The following is a 23,913-nucleotide window of genomic DNA, read 5'->3' on the forward strand; positions in this document are numbered from 1 at the left end:
CGACGTCGCTAGATAGGCTTGACACCGTCACGGTGTCCTTTAACCTGCAAAGGGAGATAATTCCCCGATGAAGCGGAAACCACACACGGACCATGGTTTCAAGGTGTATTGCCTATCGTCAACGTGTGGTAGGCCTCTGCTTCCTCGACGAAATCTCACTCTGTAGGTTATTCATATATAGATTTTCAAGCAAAATACATTTGCTGATTTCGAAAATCTGTTCGACAGCAATAATAATTCTCTAAAAGAGATATAGACAGTAACTGCTCGATAACATAAGGGACTAAATGCAACAGTAACACCCCCACCACCCTGCCCTGTCCCTAGCCATATTCAGATGGCTTTAGTCCCTTATGTTATCGAGCAATTACTGTCTATATCTCTTTTAGAGAATTATAATAATATAATAATTTTACTTATAATAAACTCTATTATCAAACTAGAAACATAAAACTTAACAATTATGATTACATCAAAATCGACTATAATGTTAAATATTAATTTTAATTTATAAGGTAGGAAACCCACCAATAATCTAATATCGGTAATAATCTATATCTAATTACATAAATATTTAAAAATGACTATTATATATAAATTATCATTGAAAATATATAAATGTATATAAATATTATAATTAAGATCTAAAATAATCTCTATAAATAAATATATATGCACATATAATAAAAACCTAATAAATTAATTTTTCATATTTAAAGATGAAATAGCTAATTTCAAAAATACAAATAAACAAACTTAAACGAACTTTCGGAAATCTTATGTAAAATAATCAATTCGTAGAAATATAGTATCGAATAAATACTATAAATATAATTATCAATGGGAATAACTAGCGAATATCAATTTAAAAAGACAATCACTAAGTTATGCTATTAAATTAGACATGGCCTGGACCAATCTTTAGTCGAAACATATCTAAGTTTATCAAAGTTTATCTAATTTAATTATAAGAAATTTAAAACTACAATTAATACTATTAAAACATGTATATACAAAAGCCTAACTTTATATACCTCATATACTTGCTATCAAACAACAAATCTATCGCTAAGTAGTATCTTATGAATAAACTTAAATTTAATATCTAATAATATAGAAAATTACGATAATTAGATCATTACATAAACAACGATATTTACATAAGGAAAATATTATTACACCAAAGACTTATAAAATATTAAAATTTACAATTTGAAGATCTTAAATATAAATAAATACTTATCTTAGCGAGGTTTAGTAATGATTTGCCTAATAGTGGTTTTATCTCTAATTTAATATATAGCTAGCATGGAAAACGGACGCTAAACAAGGATGATGATGATGAAGAAGTAAATAGATACCCCATAAAACATCGTCTTATGTTTATTCTAATTTGAAAAGGTTTATATTTTTATTAATTGACATTTTGATGTTTCAGGTGCTATACATGTGATCGTTTAATCATGTCATACACAAAAGAAGCCTTGGAACTGTCTGAATTTCAAAGAGGTCATCTTGTGGGTCAATCTCAAGGTGAACTTAGTCAGTGTAAAATTGCAGAAAACCTTGGGATCCTGCTTCCTACAGTTAATAGAATAACTGTGCAATTCACCAGAGAGGGGAAGGAGTCCACATCTCCTCACCCAGGTTGACCAGGGCCCTATCCTCTTAGGACAGCTGTCAGATATCTCCACAAACTTGGCTACTACGGCAGAGCAGCAAGTAGGAAGCCAATATCAAGCAGAGAAAAGTTTGGGACAGTGAGATGGAGAGGCCACTAGCATTTTGGACACTGTCATATTCTCTGAGGAGTTCAGATTTGCTGTATTTTCTGACAGTGGTTGAGTGTGGGTCTAGAGACTCTGTGATCAAGAATTTCATGTGAAAAGATTGCAGCCAACAATGAAACACGGCAGCTATTCTGTGATGGCCTGGGGAGCAATTTGGAGCAATGGTCGATCAGGGCTGGTGGAGTGTGAGGGAAACATAAACTCAGATATATACATGTCCATATTGCAGAAAGGACTCCTTCCAATCTTCTCCAGTGGTTAAATGATTAAAGAAGGCTATTTATGGAAGTTAGGGCTCCTTGTCACACGGTTAAAAAGACCCAAGATTGGTTGGAAGAGAATGACATAAAAAAGTGTCCACGGCCAAGCCAGTCACCACCTCTGCAGCATAATGGACAGGACACTTAATAAAAAGAACAAGAAAACATCCTCAAAGCCAGATCTTTCAAGAATTCTCTATGAAATTGGGCAAGAAATTCCACAAGAGAATATTCATCATCTAATCAGTAGCACGCCTTATAGGGTCCTTGCATTGAAAAATGTTATGGGGCTTATCTACTGAATATAAGATATTCACATTATAATAATTAATAAATAATTTGAATGAATAATTTCAGATTAAAATTACTTCTGTCATGTGTGAGTGCACGCACATGCACACAGATGACATTTTGGCGCCAATATAATAATTAATATGACTAATTTAAGTATTATACTTCCTCCCCACCCAAATATTTAGCCTTGTGCTAATGAAGAAATAATTATCACCATCATTGACACATTTTTACTTGATTTATGTCATGGTGTCTTATACAAAGGTGGCATTGATAATAAAACTGCAGTCTTGAGGGATGAGAGTGTACCTGCAAAACTCTCAAAAAAGGACCACAAGATATTTTTGTATAAAACACTGATTTTGACAATACACACACACACATACACATGTGACTGAGACCTTTGGAAGGTGGCGAGCTGGCAGAAATGTTAGCACACCGGGCGAAATGCTTAGCGGTATTTTGTCTGTCCTTGCGTTCTGAGTTCAAATTCCGCCGAGGTCAACTTTGCCTTTCATCCTTTTGGGGTCGATAAATTAAGTACCAGTTGCATACTGGGGTCAATCTAATCGACTGGCCCCCTCCCCCCAAATATTGGGCCTTGCTCCCAGAATAGAAAAGAATGACTGAGACCTTTGGAATTGTGTCATGCTTGAGATGAAGACCCATCAAGCTGAGCAAAATCACAGTTGTGACAGAGACTAGTGTCACACAAATTGGCACATAAAAGCACCTCGATGTCACACAAATGGCACCCATGCCAGTGGCACATAAAAGCAACCATTACACTCTTGGAATGGTTGGCATTAGGAAGGGCATCCAGCCACAGAAAACCCTGCCAAATCAGACCAGAGTCTGGTGCAGCCCTGGTCAAACCATCCAACCCATGCCAGCAGGGACAACAGACAGATGATGATGATGATGAAACATATATGGTGTCTGATCAAAATGTACCGGGACTGGTGCTATAAAAAGAAAAACTACAACACATACCAATTTGGCATTTAATCCCTTTTGAAGTGGTCCCCTTCTGAAGCCATACACTTCATCCAGAGTATATATACCACTAGTCATCCTTCTGTTCACATGACCCCCACCCCTCTTCTTCTAGCAAAGCTCTTCAGCCAATCTTGTGACATCACAGCCACCCCCCTACATCCAGCTCATCTCAGTCCCACACCTAATGACTGCCGGTGATTTTGCATTTTTAAATGAATTAAGTAACTCGTCAACATCATCATCATTATCCAACATCCGTTTCCATACTAGTTTGAGCTGGACAGTCCGACAGGATCCAGTGAGCCACTGGGCTACACCATGCTTTATATCAGCTTCGACAGGTTTCCCATGGCTGGATATCCTGCCCAACAATAACTGAAGTCAATAATGTTATTTTTTAGTAATAATAAAAAAAAAAAGACAGAAAAGCAGGGACTTACTTCAGTAGAAATTCCGAGAGGAAGATGTAACCTTGGTTCGATCGAAAATCATCTAGCAACGTGTGAGATACTTCACTGGAGTCTTTGAGGAAACAGAAGACTGTCACTACCATTTCCACCATTTCAATGGGACACAAGTCTTGAGCTTGCTGCATGTTTTCTATACAGTGACGAACACAACCTTTTTCTATAAGAGACAGAACAGGAAAGAAAAGATAATGAAAACATTTACTCTTATAAGTATTATAAGGTATTTCATCAGCAACATCATTATTTTTTATTATATTATTATTATTATTATTATTATGAGGTTGTTGATTGGTGATATTGTGTCTACCAGGGGTTTGTACTGTTAGTCAAGTCACTACAAGGACCTCAGACAGAAAGTACTTTACGCAATATGTCTGCAGTTCCAAGTAATGCTGACTTTTGCAATACATCTAGATTTTAGGGTATTCCTAAGGTTTTCAGATGTTTATTCAGATTGGGTGGTATTGAACCCAATGCTCCAATGACAATAGGAATAACCTTTATGTTTGATTCTCATAGCTGGCACATCTTGGTGATCTCAATTATCAGGTCTCGATATTTATCTACCTTTTCTCTTTCTTTCATGATAATATGTTGATCTCCTGGCATCGCCATATCGATTATTAGGCACTCTTGTTTGTCCCCCTTAAAGGTTACTATATCCAGCCTTCGGTGTTCTAATACCTTGTCTGTCTGGAAGTCAAAGTCCCAGAGGATTTTTGCCTTCTCCTTTTCACCCATTACCTTTTCTAGTGTATGTTGGTACCAAGCACCCATAACCCTATATCCATACTTACAGCATAATAGCCAGTGGAGGTTCTGGGCAACCTTGTTGTGTCTATGCTTGTACTCTTTCTGCACAAGACTTTTACAAGTACTAACAATGTGAGTCATACTTTCAACCCTCTTCTTACACATTCTGCAGAGGTCCGTTGCCCATGTGTGGTATATATTCTTTTTCAATGAGTTGGTATTCAATGCCTGGTCCTAGGCAGCAATGATTAGGCTTTCAGTATTCTTTTTAGGCCACCCTTGTTAAGCCACCTCCATGATGCTTCTTGGTCTTTTAATATTATTTTTATTATTATTATTATTATTATTATTAAGGCGGCGAGCTGCCAGAATCATTAGTGTGCCGGGCAAACTGCTTAGTAGCATTTTGTCTGTCTTTACATTCTGAGTTCAAATTCTGCTGAGAGTGACTTTGCCTTTCAACCTTTCGGGATCAATCAAAAAAGTACCAATTACGCACTGGGTCAATGTAATTGACTTAATCCCTTCCCCTAAAATTTGAAGCTTTGTGCTTCCAGTGGAATGGATTATTATTATTATTATTATTATTATTATTATGTAAAGGCAGCAAGCTGGCAGAATTATTAGCGTGCTGGGCAAAATGCTTAGTGGTATTTTACTCATCCCTATGTTCTGAGTTCAAATTCCACCGAGGTCGACTTTGCCTTTCATTCTTTCGGGGTTGATAAAATAAGTACTAGTGAAACACTGGGGTCCATGTAATTGACTAGTCCCGTCCCCCAAAACAGAAAATGGAGAAGTAGTGATTAACAACAATTGACGTACATCAGTTGTTAGATGGGATGCAGTCTATTTGCATTGAATTAATAAATAATAATTAGAAAATTACTATTTTTAAATCTGACGAGAGATATTCAGCAACAGTACTTTGAAGTAATTTTCATATTTTGGTCTCTTGCCTTCTTTCAACAGACAGAAAAATAAAAAGGATGGGTGTTGCTCAAATGGCTATCAACACTAATCTCTTCATATTCTATACTTAACTGAAAGATAATCCTTATCAACTAGGGCAACTGTAATTCTCTTGCAGCGTTGATTAAACATTATTGGAGCAGAACCATTTAACACCAATTGCCTGACCCTGGGAGGTGCCCAGTGTAACAGGAGAGGTGTGTATGATGACAGTTCTCAATATTCACAGCAATTAAGCAATTGAGAATCATTTCCATGTCTGAAGAAAAACACCAGAATATTGCAAGTTTCACCGACCAAAGGAAATTAGAAATTAGCAAATGAAACACTTTGTAGTTCTTCAGTAGTAGTCTGATGATACAGTATGAAGGTGCATAGCCTAGTGGTTAGGGCATTCAGCTCACGAATGTAAGGTCGCGAGTTCAATTCCTAGCAACGTGTTGTGTCCTTTAGCAAGACACTTTATTTCACGTTGCTCCAGTCCATTCAGCTGGCAAAAATGAGTAGTACATGTATTTCAAAGGGCCAGCCTTGTCAAACTGTGTTGTGCTGAATCTCCCTGAGAACTATGCTAAGGGTACACGTGTCTGTGGAGCACTCAGTCACTTGTCCGTTAATTTCAGGAGCAGGCTGTTCCATTGATCATATCAGCCAGGACCCTCGTCGTCATAACCAACAGAGTGCTCCTTTATTGATACACTCTTTATTAGAATGCGGCCATGCTGGGTCACTGCCTTTAAGAATTTTTAGTTAAATGAATCGATCACAGTAGTTTTTTATTCTTTTTAAGCCTGGTACTTATTCTATTAGTCTCTTTTTTTGATGAACAATAAGATTATGGGAACATAAACACACCAATACTGGTTGTCAAGAAGTGATGGTGGGGCAAACACACACACACACACACACACAATGGGCTTCTTTCAGTTTCCCCCTACTAAATCCACTCACAAGGCTTTGGTCAGCCCGAGGCTATAGTAGAAGTAACTTGCCCAAGATGCCACCCAGTGGGACTGAACCCAGAACCATGTAGTTGGGAAGCAGTCACACCTTAAACCAGCGTTTCTCAACCAGGGTTCCCTGGAACCCTAGGGTTCTGCAAAAGGTTCCTAGGGGTTCCGCAAGAAAGAGAGATATAAGGTAATGCTAATTTCATGATCGTAATATTACTATACACGCACAACATATTATTGGTTATTGTAATATAGACATCATCCTGTCTAACCTATTATGTTATCAATAAAATATAACCATACATACATACATATATATATGATGGTAAGTTGAGTAGAGGTTAAAATAACCATCTAACCAGGGTTCCGCCAGTACAGTGCAGGGGTTCCGCAAGAAGTTACAAAACTGCTAAAATCGGCAGTAATTTTTAAGTCTCCTGTGCAGATATGTGTGCATAAGACTATTAAATTATTGCACAGGGGTTCCTTGAGCCAGTGGAATGATTCCTTGATGTTCCGCTCCAGCAAAAATGTTGAAACGCACTGATCTAAGGGATAGAAGTATCTATTACATTACCGGTATATTACCTATATTTAGCCATGGACATACATGTGCAAACATATGTTCATAAGTTGTAGGTAAAGATGAGGATAAACATGGATTTATAATGAATCAGAATTTGAAGAAAACAGAAAATGGAGAAGTAGTGATTAACAACAATTGACGTACATGAGTTGTTAGATGGGATGCAGTCTGTTTGCATTGAATTAATAAATAATAATTGTTGTTCATCAGTACTTCTCCATTTTCTGTTTTCTTTAAATTTTACATATATATATATATATATGTTTATAACTATATATATATATATATATATAAATAAATAAATAAAAGGGCAAGCAACAGGCTGCTTAACCACATATATATATATTGTTACGGTTTAGCTGGTGCATTTCCCGGTGACCCACATTGGAATTATGGTTCCGGCATGTCTAGTAGAAAAGTGACAGTCTTTTGTTTAATGGAGGACTAATGGGTTTTGGAATGACTTGTGACCTTGTGCGAGTGAATTAGGGGTCGCTCTGGGCACCCCTTGAAGAAGTGAAGAGGAGGACAGATTAAGGGAATCTAAGAGCAGATGGAGAGGGTATTGACAGTAGGAGAGAAGGACAGGCAGAGAGTTTGGTAGAGCTGTCATGAGAGAGATAGAGTATAAGACTAAGGGACAGATAGAGAGGCTAAGGGACAGTAGGCGATATAGATAGAGTAAGGAATCAGATAGCAAATAGAAAGACTATAGGTGGTAGAACAGAGGGAGATGAGGGAGTGGAAGTCAGGACAAGGAAGTGAGGTTCTGGGCAGTCGTTGAGCGGTCGTCGAGGAGCACAGACGGATCTTGGAGTCGCTGGCCGGCCCTCGAGGAAGACAGACGGACTCTGGAGGTCAGTGCGAGTGGATGGAACCTTGGATTTAAGGAGCAAGCGTTGGAATTCCTGGGAGCGAGCTGGGATGCGAGGAGGCCTAGGGGCAAGCGATTGGAATATGCACAGAGGGGAATTAGCAGAGTATTCAAGGATTTAGCAGTATTAAGAGATGAGTGCAGAATGGGACACTGGCGATTCAGTTAGGAATTAAGGTATGTGTTTTGTGCATTGATATGTGTCACGAGGTAAAGAGACTGTAAAAGGAAAGAAGAGAGAAAAAGAAGGACTCTGTCGATGTAGTCGATAAAGAACATTGTGAATTGAGTAAAGGACTTGTTGAATTGTAACGTGAATTGTTGTGATACGAACATTGTATAATGTATCGAAGTGTTCTGATTAGACTGTGACGTATCGTGAACATTATTTGATCTGGACTTGTTGTGTCGTTACTGAACACTGTTATATTGTTACATGCATGTTGTTAAATGCTTTGATCTGTGGTATACCGTACGATGTATTGATTTGTTGTTTGCCTTAAATGTATTTGATGTGTAGCAATTAATTGTCGTATAAACTGTTGTTTGAATATAAGCCAGTGTTGCCAGTTGTTGCCTTGCCTCTTTGGGTTGTATCTCGGGTTGTGCCTCTGTATCTCTGTGCTGTTGAGGTTGTGGCAGTATCTATCTGTGTCTCCTCTCTCCGCCTCTTTGGGTTCCGTGGCGGAACTTGTGTGTGAGCCGTTCGGGACGGGCGACGACGGGTGATTCCGTTTCGTAACAATATAGAATTTTTTTAAAAAGTTCCTAGCGATAATGGTTATATTTCCATACCAAAATCTACCCGGAAATAATTGGGGTTTTTTTTCTAACATTAATAATTATTTACCCTTATATCATTAATATATATATATAAGTAATAAGAGAGAGACCACATTCTTTAGTGGTGGATTCCCTTTGCGGATCTATTTCTAGCGTTAGAGTGACCACATGTGGTCTCTCTGTTATTACTTGTATTAATAATTTTTACTGTATCACAGTTTTTTTTTACGCTAGGCCACTTGGTGTTTTAAAGTGATATTATTAATTAATATTCAATTTTTTCCACCCTTATTGTGATTTCAATTATATATATATATATATATATATATACATGTGATATTTACCATGTGAACTACGATGAAAAAACATATGGGAAAGTTATGGTATATAATTTTGTTTTATGCAGGGGTTCCTTGAGACATGTAATTTATTTTAAGGATTATTCAAGGGTAAAAAGGTTGAGAAACACAGCCTTATACTCTTCATTATGCTATCATACTTCTAAGCCATTCAGGATTCCATAACTAGAGCATTATGCTGCAAAGCTGTTTATAACATCACATGTCAAGGAACACTGCTTAACAGCATATAACCCTCTCTACTAAGCCATTGAAATTTCATCCAATATTTATAAGCTTTCTGATAGAACGAAATACAAATATTATCTCTTAATACACAGCAATTTCTCTTCAAGATTTATAGAGAATTTTTTTTCTTTTTTTTTTTTTACTTTCAGAGATTTTTTTTTGGTTTTTTATTCCCCCTTTCTTTTCCCAATTCCATGAATACAAAAGAAATAAATAAGCAGAAAGTGTTACAAAGATTCTACAATTTTGAATCTATTTAGCATAGTTTTTGTTGTGCCTTGTAAGAGCCACGACACTAATAATAAATAACACATGAGTTCCGCCTATGTTGACTTAGCCGTTCATCATTTTGGGGTCGATAAAATAAGTGCCAGTTGAGCACTGGGGTTCTCTTGTCTTGAGACAGCATTCACTCAGGGTGGGTTGAGCTGGCTTCATTCATCCTCAATGCAGCATCTCTCAAAAACGCCGACCAGGCCTGGTGATTTGAGGCTAACAACTGCGTGATCTCCAACCACTCCTTATTCCAGCGTTGAACACCGTAGATATGGGGGCCTCGGTTGGGGTCCAGGTCAGCCTTGACTGTCATCAGCCAGGTTTTTCATTGTCCCCCACATCGCTTTCACCAACCATGAAGAGGAGCTGGGGCAATTGCTTCGTAGATGAATTCTCCTGGTTGAGTACTGGGGTTGATGGAATTGACTTAGACCCGCCCCCTAAATTACTGGCTTTGTGCCAGAATTTGAAATCAATAATAATAACACATTCTCAGGATCAATTCCACTTCTTCATTGTTAGTCAATTGGTTAAATATCTAAACAACTGCTCTACTCCCTGGAGCAAATGCAGGAGAGATATGCAGTCATATATACCTGGAAGATTCTGGAAGGGGTTAGGCCAAATTTTGGCATTGAAAGCTACACAAATGCCAGAACGGGTTGATACTGCAGAGTACCAAGGATCCCAGCAATACCGTTGCAGTTCAGGACCAGTTACTGCAAGAGCTTGGGTTTCAGGGGCCCACAGCTTTTTAATATTCTCCCAAAGAGCCTGAGGGACCTACACAATGTGGATGTAGGTATTTTCAGATCAAAACTGGATCTCTTCCTGTTGAGAGTCCCAGATGAACCTACCTTGCGGCAGGAGACACAAATGAGGGTAGCGACATCAAACTCCCTTATTCACTAAATGCTACATATCAGAGGAGGCTCTCAATAACAGTGTAGCGAAATGGTGGTGCCCCTGTATGGCCACAGCTGTGAGCTGAAACTGATGAAATTAAGAAAAAAAAAAAAACTAAGTGATCTTTTGTTTAATGTACTGGTTAAACAATCAGTTCTTTCATTGTGGTTTGTGACCTTTTCAGTGAAAGACCTGACTAACAAACAATCAAGTGATTGTTTAACCAGCACATTAAACAAATGATCAATTAGTTGGTTAGATATTTAACCAATTGACTAACAGTAAAGAAGTGAAACTGAACCTGTGTTGTTATTGATTTCAAATTTTGAAACAAAACCAGTAATTTAGGGGGAGAGACAAGTCGATTCCATCAACCCCTGTGCTTAACTGGTATTCATTTTATCAACCCAGAAATGTCGAAAGGCAAAGCTCACCTTGGCAGAATTCACGTGTTGTTGCTATTGACATGATGACTTTCCCAAGACACAAGGAAACTTGTTTCAACAGACGAATTCACATCAGGAATCTTGCAAACCAAATTCAAAAATAAAGATACTAACCATGAATATATTTGACAACAGCCGGCGTCAATCCATGTCGCGAAAGTGTTACCAGAATCTCACCAGCACTCTTACGCCAAGGAATGCTGTGTACATGACACCAGGAAGTGATAGCGTTAAATAACAAACTCAGGTCATCTTTCCTTGCCAGTTCTTCGGCAGGAGAAACATGACTGCACAGTCGAACAAGTACCTGCAAACAGAACATATACAATTAATCTATACTTGAAGTAAATAAATCACACAGGTACCCATTACTACAACCCACCCAAACTCCATCTTTTTTCACACATCGACTTACTCTTTTACTTGTTTCAGTCATTTGACTGTGGCCATGCTGGAGCACCGCCTTGAGTCGAGCAAATCGACCCCAGGACTTATTCTTTGTAAGCCTAGTACTTATTCTATCAGTCTCTTTTGCCGGACCGCTAAGTTACGGGGACATAAACACACCAACATCGGTTGTCAAGCGATGTTGGGGGGACAAACACAGACACACAAACACATATATATATATACATATATATGACGGGCTTCTTTCAGTTTCCATCTACCAAATCCACTCACAAGGCTTTGGTTGGCCCGAGGCCATAGTAGAAGACACTTGCCCAAGGTGCCATGCAGTGGGACTGAACCCGGAACCATGTGGTTGGTAAGCAAGCTATTTACCACACAGCCACTCCTGCGCCTTACAAACATTCAAGTTTTAAAAATCATCCAAGTCAACTTCATCAGTCTAGGAAGGCCTAAAAAATGCTATGAGCGAGTATTTAAAGGTGAGTGATTCAGGATGGTCAACCGCCTACTGACATTTGTTTCTGCTGCATTACAAAGAAACCAAAGAAGAAAAGAAGAAAGGAGTAAGAAGAATCACACTCAACAGGAGAGCTGAAGCCCCCTCCAAAGGGAGGGGGAGCACCATGTCGAAAACGGTAGAGGAGTAGGGGCCAAAACAGGAGGTGGTTCCTCCTGATGATGTTTTTAGCTACTGGATCATATAAAGGGGCTTTTTGAGGTAGCGAACGATGAAACGTGGTTGGAATTCCTTTCTACATGGTACAACACAGGTGCTTTTCATGTGGTGCCTGCATGGATGGATTTTCATGTGGCACCAGTACAGGTGTTTTTTATGTGACTCCAACCAAAATATCTTGTGGTGATTGGTTACATTTGTTCTTCATTCAAAATCCCGATGATAATTTCAAGTATCAGTCTGTTTAAGTCACTAAAATAAGTAACAACCAAAAATTCAGTCTAATTGACAAATGTTCTATTCCCACATGCTCAGAGTTCTTTGGAACCTGTCAAAGAGTAAAAGAACCACAGTAAAGTACTTACCTGGACAAAAACCTTCTGTAATAAAATACGACGCTCCTTTGGGGTAAACTGACAACCATCAACTAGAACATCTGTGCAGGGCACGTTGGGTAAATCAAAGAACAAGTAGAGACATTTGACCAGGGTTGAGGGCAAAGCAGCGGCAGTCATACAGTCAACCAGAGCTTGAGAACCAGTTGAAAGCAAGTTTAATGTCTGCAATAAGATCCAGCCACGGTTGTTCTCTTGGCTTGATTCCACCTCCAGGAAGTTCACAATAGCACAGCTTGCAGCCTCTGCAGCAACAAAGATAAGCAATCCATTGAAGAGATTCAACAAGAGGTTCATTTATGCAATCAATAAGTTAAGGAAAAGATTCGGATTTAGTCAGATATCAATTGCAAGGAAACATCACCTGGTAACAAATATGTTTTGATTAATTTCATTATGTAATACAAGGTTGCAAAGGTGCCAAGCAGCAGGACTGAACTTGGAACCATGTGGCTGAGAAGCAAGCTTCTTACCACACAGCCATGCCTGCACCGATGGTTCTTATTTATTTATTTTAATTCTGTTTTATTCTTTTTTTTTCTAATATGAAGCTCAATTTGAGTCATCTTCCGAATTGCTTGGAACTAAACAATCTGAAAGTTTACCCAAATTATAAGGAGCACAAGTGACCAAAATAGGGTTCCTCCGAAGTATCTCTAGAGTATCATTAGTCAATAGGATGTGTAACTCGGAGATCAGGGAGTCTCTTCAGTAGAGTCACTACTTCTCCACATTGAGAAGTCACAGCTCCAGTACTAAAGATGTGATTTGAGTATCGCAGAAAAAAAATCACAAAACATTCTTCAAGCCAAGCCAACCAACAAGACACCTAGGGGTAAACTGAGAATGAGATGGGTGGATAATATCCATAGTTGTGTGTGTGTTTGCACATACAATAATACTCATATTCTTAGAGATAAATGCATGCATACATAGGGGCACACACACATCCAGAAAATACCTGAGAGCATTCAAAACATTGGCAGGAAATTCAAAAATAAAACAGCATTTGTTTTCGCAAAATAATCCTTACCTGTAGACTGATTAGATGCCCTCCTCCGTATCTCAGTAACCATAAGTTTAGCCACTTGGCTACAGAACTGCAAAATATCTCCAAATTTTTCAGTCATTTCACTGGATGGGGAACTGTCAAATACCTGTAAATAAACAACAGACATCAGTATCATCATCATCATCATTATTATTATCAACATTATCATCAACATCATCATCAATATTACAATCATTATTGTTTTAATGTCCACTTTTCCATTGGTGAAACAGAATCCACTGAGGTCAATTTTTTGCAGGTAAATGTATTTCTCATCACCAGTCCTCACCTGTTTCCAGGCAAGGCATTCCCCCACCCCACCATGGCTGGATACGGTTTTGTGAATGACTGGAAATAAAGGGGCCTGGTTGTCGAACAATGGCACTCATTTACAACTAACAAGTGATATCAAGACAAGGACACACACTCACACACATGTGCACGTATATATATATATATAATTATGTGTGCAAGTGTGTCTATTTGTATATAGAACTGGTTTCTTTCAGTTTTTGTCTGCCAAATCCACTCACAGGATATTGGTCAGCCTGAGGCACTGGTGCCAGATGCCAGAGAATAGGACTTAACTGCAACCATATTATTGAGAAGCAAACTTCTTAGCCACTCAACCATACCAGCAGCTAACTAAATTAAATCTACTTTTATATAAATTAAATGAACATTGAAATCAAAATACATAATGAAATTTTAGAGCTGCACTTAGTCTGTTCATAAAAGGGCAGCAAAACTTCTGGACACTTTGTAGCAGAATATAAAACTATCAGAAAATCAAATCTCAAGAAATATAATGGCATTTGTGCATTTGATGTGCATAATCTGAATCTTCCATAATAAAATCATTTAGAAGATATAATTGTATTAAAACATTGGTTCTGTTTGTTCCTGGTTTCTTTAACTCCAGAAACACAGGTCATTCTACTTACTACTGACCAGTTTTATTTCATTTGGCACCTGTGCCAGTGGCATGTAAAAAGCACCGTTTGAAGGTGGCTAATGCTACTGCCACCTGACTGGCAACCATCTTGGTGGCACATAAAAAGTACTGATCAAGGGTGGCCAATGCCAGTGCCACCTGATTGGCACCCATGCCAGTGGCATGTAAAAGCACCATTCGAGTGTGACCAATGCCAGTGCTGCCTGACTGGGTCCTGTGTCAGTGGCATGCAAAAGCACCCACTACACTCTTGAAGTGATAGACGTTAGGAAGGGCATCCAGCCGTAGAAACATTGCCAAATCAGATTGGAGCCTGGTGCAGCCTCCCAGCTTGCTAGTCCTCAGTCAAACCGTTCAACCCATACCAGCATGGAAAGCGGACATTAATCGACGATGATAATGATATATACACCATCATCTAAAGAGACAATTTGGCTGAATCATAAGCATGCTGAGCAAAATGTTTAGCTGTATTTCGTCTGTCTACACGTTCTGAATTCAATTTCCACCAAGGTCGACTTTGCCTTTCATCCTTTCGGGGTCAATAAATTAAGTACCAGTGAAACACTGGGGTCAATGTAATCAACTAGTCCCCTCCCTGAAAAATTTCAGGCCTTGAGCCTTTAGTAGAAAGGATTATATATATCACCATCTTCATCATTTTAGTATCCACTTTTCCATACTCACAGGGGGGGGGGTAACAGAATTTGTAGAAGCGGATTTTCTAATGCTGGATTCTCTTCCTGTCCAATGTTTTCAAGTAAGCTAAGATTTTCCCAAGACCAGACATGTTTCCATCGAAGATTGAAAACAAACAATACCACTTCAAGGCAGGAAAACAAAAACATAGTGGGGGGAAACATACACAATGTTTGCATGCACACATATAGAACAAGCTTCTTTCAGTTTCCATCTACTAAATCCACTTACAAAGCTTTGGTTGGCCCGGGGCTATAGCACAAAACAATCACCCAAGGTGCCACACTGGGACTGAACCCAGAATCATGAGTTTGGAAAACAAACTTCACATCCACACCTGTGCTTATCATTAAGACATATCCTAATACTTATTTCCCTCACAGTAAGGATCAAGGGGATCAAGCACACAAAGGCAGATGCTGGTCCTTAACAAAACTTTACTAAGAAGTTTGTTTCCCTGCCATATGGTTCCAGGTTCAATCCCACTCCATGACAGCTGGTCCGACCAAAGCCCTGTGAATGGATTTGGCAGATGGAAACTGAAAGAAGCCCATTGTGTGTGTTCATGGGTGTGTGTGTCTTTGTGAACATGTTTGTCCCCCACCACCACCCCTTGTCAACTGGTGTTGGTTTGTTTGCATCCCCATAACTTAGCGGTTTGGCAAACGAGACTGATAGAAAAAGTACCTGGCTTAGACAAAAAAAAAAAAAAAAAAAACGGTACTAGGTTTGATGCATTCAACTAAAAAGCTTTTTCAAGGCGGTGCTCCAGCATGACCAGTCGACTGACTGAAACAAGTAAAAGATAAAAGATAAATTCTGAGAAATGAGAAATTAATCTCTACCAGGAAAACAATAAAAAGCAAAAAGAAGATTTGTGTTGGTTTTAATGAGGTTCCAATTAACTAAAACTGTTTAATTACTAGCAGAGATTGCTAGGGATTAAGATGCCCTGATTTTTTTCTATTCTTTTACTAGTTTCAGTCATTTGACTGTGGCCAGTGTAAATCAAACCCAGTGTGTGTTTTTTTTTTCTTTTTTTCTAAGCCTGATACTTTTTCTATCAGTCTTTTTTGCCAAACCGCTAAGTTATGGTGACACAAACAAACCAACACCAGAAGAAACCCAGGCACGTAAAAGCATCCATTACACTCTCAGAGTGGTTGGCATTAGGAAGGACAGCCAGGGGTAGAAAACCATGTGAAATCAAACAAGTCTGGTGCAGCCTTCCAGTTTACCAGCTCTGGTCAAACTGTCCAACCCATGCCAGCATGGACAATAGACATTAAATGATGATGATGATGATGATGATGATAACGATGATGTGTGTGTGTGTGTGTGTGTGTGTGTTTCCCTCCCGAAACCATTGCTTGACAACCGATGTTGGTGTGTTTACCTCCCCATAACTTAGCAGTTCAGCAATAGAGACCAGTACTAGGCTTACAAAGGTCAACTTTGCCTTTCATCCTCTCGGGGTCAAAAACTTTCGGGCTTTGTGCCTAGAGTAGAAAAGTATATATATGTATGTATGTATATGTCTGTGTCTGCATCGGTTCCTCCACCATCACTCGACAACTGATGCTGGTGTGTTTACGTGCCCCCTAACTTAGCAGTTTAACAATAGATACCAATAGAATAAGTACTAGGCTTACAAAGAATAAGTCCTGGGAGTCGATTTGTTCAACTAAAAGTAATGCTCCAGCATGGCCGCAGTCAAATGACTGAAACAAGTAAAAGAATAAAAGAACTGCAGTGTCATGCTGCGAAGTGGATAAAAGATAAATCTGCCACTGGATAGAATGGTAGTCCTTTACAGTGGTTTTCAGCTGGGGTCCACATGAGCCTTGAGGGCCCACATAAGATTTTGTTGTTAAAATTTGCAAGCAATAAGTTAGTTAAACTTCTATAATTTACAGAACATTTTAATAACTTTTTAATACAATTTCTAATGATATTTAATTATGAAAATAGGACTCTTTATTATAGAATGGTTACAAGGGTCCAGCACAGTAAAATAGGAATCAAAAAGATCCATAGGTAAAAAATGGTTGAGAACCAATACTCTAGAAATAATAGCCAAACTTCATCAAATCACACCCAACATAAAGAGGAAGAGGAAAGATAGGGGGGGGGGGGGGTCACATAGGGCAATCTAATCCTAGACAAAACATAGGATAGTCTTTATTGAAACTTTTTTGACTATAGGGCTGATTGATCAGGGCCCACAAAAAGTGATCTGGTATTTATTCTTATAAACCAGCAGCTAAGCAAATAAACTGATATGACACGAAATGAATATAAAAAGCAGAATTTCCTGCCCCAAAACACATGGAAATTCCTGCATTAATTTGAACTCATAATCTCTGAATAATTAGCTCAATACCTCGTCCATTTTATTTCAGTTGCATCCTGTTTGTTAGCATCAAATTCCTCCAAGAAGGTGAAGAGTAAAAATAGAGTTTTCGAAAGGGGAACAATAAACCAAAGGAAGGAGTTATCTAGGAGCGAAAAGGTTCAGAAGAAGGGGATTCTGTAAAATGTGAGTGGGAGTAGAAAAGTAATAGATAACAGGTGTCATAGAGGGGAGGAGGGTGATTTTAGTTTAGCTTTTTGTTCTTTTATTTTTTATTTAAGCAAAGAAGCAGAAAAAAATTATGAACAGAAAGAATTGGGGCCTTTAACAAAAAAAGCAATTAATCTAATAGAGATATGAAGCTAATCATCATCTAATAAAGAAGAGAAAGAGATGTAGAGTTTTAAGAACGACCAAGTGATTAATGAGAACAAGGCAAGCATGAGAAAAAGGTTGATGCCGTTTCGCTCCAAGTTAACCCAGACTGAGTGGAGCTAGGATTAAAAACATTCCAGTTGTGACAACCCTGTCTTATTTATTTTTAACCCTTTCATTACTGTATTTATTTTGAGATGTTCTGTGTTTCTTTCGATTAATTTTTAAAATATAACAAAGGATTTAGTAAAATAACTTAGTTATCATTCAGCTAGTGTTAGGAACATAAATTGTGACTAAGGTTTGGTGGAAGATTTTAATTCAAAACTTATGAAAACAAGACATTTGTACTACAGAGCCAGAGCCAGTTTCAGACAGGTTGGTAACAAAAGGGTTAAAGACCATGTATACAGATGCAGAAATAGATGTGTGGTAAGAGGTTTGCTTCCCAGACTTGGTTCTGGGTTCAGTCCCATTGCATGGTACTTTGGGCAAGTATCTTCTATTATAGATCCAAGATGACCAAGACCTTGTGAGTCAATTTGGTAGATTTATATATATATATATATATATATATAATACAAATAAGGAAATGGAGAAACAATTTAGTTTGTTCATCAACTTATCTCCATTTTCTTATTTGTATTATAAATTAACGGTAAAATATTTCTTTACCTTCACCCGTTTAATACAATAAATAAGTTAATTGCATTGCAATTAAAAACATTTATGTATTAAGAATTTGGGTACTTTGCCAACAGTATATTGGATAAATACCATCCCTTAGTGGGTTTCACTAATAACCTCTAACTTACTTTGTGATATATATATATATATACTTATTCTCTATTTGTGTCTCATGTTTACACGACTGCCCAACCTGTTAGCAATAGGAGCAAAATATCCTTTAAATTCCATCTTATCTTAAGAAAATATGCATTGGATGGTGTAGATGTATTTTTCCTTTTATCTTTTACTTGTTTCAGTCATTGGATAGCAGCCATGCTGGGAGACACCACCTTAAAGGGTTGAGTCAAACAGATCAACCCCTGCATTTCCTATTTATTAGTCAGAAGCAAAGTGGCTGAATTCCTTTCAAGTGTTGGGCCTCATGGAGGCAATGACCGAGACCTTTGACATTATATCATGCTTGAGAAGACCCATCAAGCCAAGCAAAATTGCAATCGTGGCAGATACCGGTGTTGTGCAAATTGGCACCTGTACCTGTGGCACGTAAAAGCACCCATTATACTCTCAGAGTTGTTGGCATTAAGAAGGGCATCTAGCCGTAGAAATCATGCCAAATCAGACTGGAGTTTGGTGCAGCCTCCCAGTGTGCCAACCCAGTCAAACCGTCCAACTAATGCCCACATGGACAACAAACGTTAAATTATGATAATGACGATGATGCCTATTCTGCCTGTCTCTCTTACCAAACCACTAAGGTACAGTGATGCAAACAAACCAATACCAGTTGTCAAGCAATGGTGGGGACAAACAAAAAGGCACACACATAGGCATTTACACACACAAACACACATATACAACAGGTTTCATTCAGTTTCCATCTACCAAATCCACTCACAAAGTGTTGGTCAGCTCAGAGCTTTGATAGAAGACTGACCTTTGGATGTTGAGCCTCAAAGAGGCAATGACAAGTGGCTGATGGCAATTTGCTGTGCTTGAGAAGACGTGTCACGCTTTGTGAAATCGTGGTCATGGCTTGTGGTGGTGCCACATAAAAGGAACATGTGCCAGTGACACATTAAAGGCATTCGTGCTGGTGACATTACTGGTGACACGTAAAAGGCACCCGTGCCAGTGATATATCAGAGGCACCCAGTACATTCTGTGGAATGGTTGGCAACAGGAAGGGCATCCAGCTGTAGAAACCAATTCCAAACAGATTGGAGCCTGGTGCAGCTCTCCAGCTTACCAGTTTCTTGTCAAACAGTCTAATCCATGCCAGCATGGAAAGCAGACATTAAATAATGATGATGATGAGGGGGATATACTAAGTCCCCCTTCAGTCATGACTGACCATGGGATTGCACCTAGAAAGACAGGCACAAGTCTGGGCAAGGTTGTTTATGGAAGACCAGCAGTTGCCCATGCATACCGGCCTCCCCTCTCCACGACACCAGTGTTATCCAAGGGAAAGGCAAAGGGGACGATACAGCTTGGCACCTGTGGCGTTGCAACTCATTTCTACAACTGAGTGAACTGGAGTAACATGAAATAAAGTGTCTTGCTCAAGAACACAACATGCAGCCCAGTCCTGGATTTGAACTCAAAACCCCACAATCGTAAGCTCGACGCTCTAACCACTGAGCTATGCACGTTCACTTTAAGGAGGACATATATATATATATATATATAACTGTAAAAGGGTTTGCTGTTATTTCTTACAGATCAAGCAGTCATGTAGACAGAGAGACAGATAAATGCATAGACAGAAGAATGAATAAATTAAAGAAAAGGTCATATGTTAAAAGTAGAGATGGCGGGGGTGGGGGAGGACAAATAGTATGAAAGGACAGATGTAAAATAAAAATATATGGAAATGCCAAACGGACACACACACACACATAATTATTTCTACGAAAAGGAAAACCTATGAAAGAGTAAACTTCAGAAATACCAGGATGAAAGAATATCTCACTTATGAACGTACACACACACACACACACATACATACACACAGACATACATACATACATACATACACAGACATACGTACATACACAATACTTATTCAAATTACAATATAGTCTATCATTCCTTAAAAGAAATTGAAGTAGAAATGGTAATACTATTTTAAAAATGGAAACATCCTGTTTGTTTGTGTGTGATTGAGTGAATGTATAAGCGATTACATATGAGTATGTGTATAATAGGGTGTGTGTGTGTGTGTGTACATGCGCACGTGTATGTGTTTATGAGGGAGAAAGAGTATGTAAAAGAGTAATTGAGTGCATATGAGGGGCGAATGTTTATATAAGAATAATATGGTTGAAATATGTTGACTCTAATGAAATTAAAAATACTAAGATAATATTTTTATGCAGGCAGTGGTGGTGTTGGGGGGTATTAGTGGTGGTGGAAGTCGTGAAGGTGGTGCTGGTGCCGGATCACAGCATTCTTATGGTGGTGGTGGTGGTGGTGGGAATGCTGATGATAGCAAAACAGATTTAGACATTTATAAGAGAGAGCGGAAAGGAAGACCAGCCAATGTGATGTCTATGTCTTTCTGGAAGACATTCCCATCACACAGAGGACTGGAATCTTTTATCTCTTACTCGTTTCAGGCATTAGACTGTGGTCAGGCTGGGGCACTGCCTTCAAGAATTTATTGTCAAATAAATCGGTCCCAGTACTTATTTTCTTAAAGCCTGGTACTTATTCTATCAGTCTCTCTTACTGAACCACAAGATTACAGGGTCGTAAACACACACTAACACCAGTTGTCATGTAGAATGGGGGAAGAAACACAAACTCAAAGACAAACAGATTATGCAATGGGCTTCTTTCAGTTTCCATCTACCAAATCCACTCACAAGGATTTAGATGGCCCAAGGCTATAGTAGAAGACATTTGCCCAAGGTGCCATGCTGTGAGACTGAACCTGGGACCCTGTGATGATGATGATGATGATGATGATTACAGACAGATGAGCACCAAGGTCATTCATGATAGGATTTAAACTCAAAAAAGACCCAATACACTCTGTAAAGTGGTTGGCATTTGGAAGGGCGTCCAGCCATAGAAACCACGTCAAAACAGACAACTGAAACCTGGTGCAGCTCTCCGACTTCCAGCTCCTGTCAAACCATCTAATCCATGTCATTATAGAAGGTGATGATGATGATGATGATGCAACTATGACACAGTCAAGATACCATCAGGCATTTAAGTTGGTATCGCAAATGCTTTGGGGGGACCTGGTTGGGTTTGGTTTGTCCATTTCAACTGATATTGAAGTCAACTTCACATTTTTTTGTTTACTTTAAAGTGAAATCAATAACATCATCATCATTATTTACCATCCACCTTCCATGCTGGCATGGGTTGGACAGTTTGACTGAGGTCTGGAAAGCCAGTGGCTGCACCAGGCTCCAATCTGACATAAGCACGAAATCTGTACGACTTAATCCAACCAACTATAATTAGGTCCACCAAGATTTTATCACTCTGCACTAAAGTTACAAACAACAACAACAGCAGCAGCAGCAGTAGCATCCATCATCATCATCATCCCTAGAACAACGAGTGACAGAATTAGTAAAGCAGCAATTAGTAAACGAGTTGAAGCACTTAGTGACATTCCTTTACATTCAGTGTTTAATTCTCACTGGGGTCAAATCGGGCTTCTCTGCTTTCTAACACCAACAAAAGAAGTACTAGTCAAATACTAATCTCAGTATAAGAGATACCCTATCCCCCGGCCTTGTATGCTCTCTGTTACAAACTACTACCACCACCACCAACACTATAAATATCATTATTATTATTATTGTAGGGCAAAGAGCTGGCAGAAGTGTTAGCATGCTGGGCAAAATGCTTAGCGACATTTAATCTGCTGTTACATTGTGAGTTCAAATTCTGCCAAGGTCAACTTTGCCTTTCATCCCTTCGGGGCTGATTAAATAAGTACCAGTTATGCACTGGGGTCGATGTATTTGACTTAATCCCTTTGTCTGTCCTTGTTTGTTCCCTCTAGATTTAGTTCCCTGTGGGCAAGAAAGAAATAAATACAATAGATACCCACCTTGTTACAAACCACTACTGCCACCACCACCACTATTAATATCATTATTATTATTATTGTAGCGCAGACAGCTGGTAGAATCGTTAGGATGCTGCACAAAATGCTTAGCAGTATTTTATCTGTCACTACGTTCTGTGTTCAAATTCCAAGGTTGACTTTACCTTTCATCTTTTCAGGGTCGATAAAATAAGAACCAGTTGAACATTGGGGTTGATGTCATTAACTCATCCTCTCCCCCAAAAAGCTGCCCTTGTGGCAAAATTTGAAATAATAATAATAATAATAATATTATTATTATTATTATTATTAAAGTCAAAATTAAAAGAAAAGTGCCATTGTCATCTAGTGAACGATATTTCAACAATTTTGTCAATCTACTTCATTTTGGTTAATATATAAAGGATTGAGGTAACTCTTCCAGAAGATAATAATATTATTATTATTATTATTATTTTTATTATTATTATTGGGAGAGAGAGCAGTGCATGCCATCAAAGTGACACTGGGGTAAAATATATGAAACCCAGTAGACCCATCATGACTACCCGTCTGATAAGGGTACACCAGGCACATGCATCACAACCATTTGTGCACAACACAGTGATCTCATATCAAGATAAACGGCACATGACCTTGTAGGTGGGGCCTTGTTAAAATTTTTTTCAGGTCGAGTAACCCATCCTGCTCAAAAGCTCCCTGAATAAGGGTTGTTTAAAGACGTTGAACGAACCACCCATGTTTCCAAAGGTGGATTATCCAAACACCAAAGAATCCCTCTCAACACATGGCTATGATGTTCCCCCAACTACTTCTGCTCGAGATCAGAGATGCACATATCGTCAGCCACTAAGGGACATGCTCAACTGGTTAAGGTCAAACAACTGACAAGCAAATCTGTGGTATTGAGCAGAATATTTGCTGTAGCCCATCTTTTATACCAAGACAAAACAATGTACATGATAACACTTCCAATCAGTTAAGATCAGAAGCCATGAGAGCCACTGTCTGGTTATTATCTATCACCATATTTTAAACAGCTGTATGGGAGTTTCTGCTGTCCTGTAATATATATCTCTGTGTTTCTGAAGTATAGACAGTATTACCTTTTGGAACTATAGTAATTGGGGTGGCACAGATTTTGGCGAAAGGAGAGCACAAAAATGATATGTAGCCGAATGGGATACATATGAATATACAAGTCCTAATAACCTCAAAAAAAAATACAGAAGAATTCTGGATTTGTAGAATGAAAAGATACGACACTGGTAGAACAAGGGATGA

The 23,913-nt window shown here is 38.6% G+C and overlaps 1 protein-coding gene across 2 annotated transcripts in view; it reads right to left on the reverse strand.

Annotated features, from left to right (window-relative positions):
- The window catches only part of LOC115211582 (WD repeat and FYVE domain-containing protein 3), a 302,189-nt gene that overhangs the window by 103,131 nt on the left and 175,145 nt on the right, over positions 1-23,913 (reverse strand). For both annotated transcript variants that reach the window (XM_029780140.2, XM_036502991.1), the window contains 4 exons: positions 13,465-13,588; positions 12,402-12,676; positions 11,064-11,256; positions 3,784-3,970 (listed from right to left, as the gene is read on the reverse strand). In XM_029780140.2, coding sequence (XP_029636000.1) covers positions 3,784-3,970; positions 11,064-11,256; positions 12,402-12,676; positions 13,465-13,588 — 779 coding nt within the window. The remainder of the gene's footprint in view (positions 1-3,783; positions 3,971-11,063; positions 11,257-12,401; positions 12,677-13,464; positions 13,589-23,913) is intronic.

Source organism: Octopus sinensis, linkage group LG5 (genome assembly GCF_006345805.1).
Source record: "Octopus sinensis linkage group LG5, ASM634580v1, whole genome shotgun sequence".
NCBI classification, from domain to species: Eukaryota; Metazoa; Mollusca; class Cephalopoda; order Octopoda; family Octopodidae; genus Octopus; species Octopus sinensis.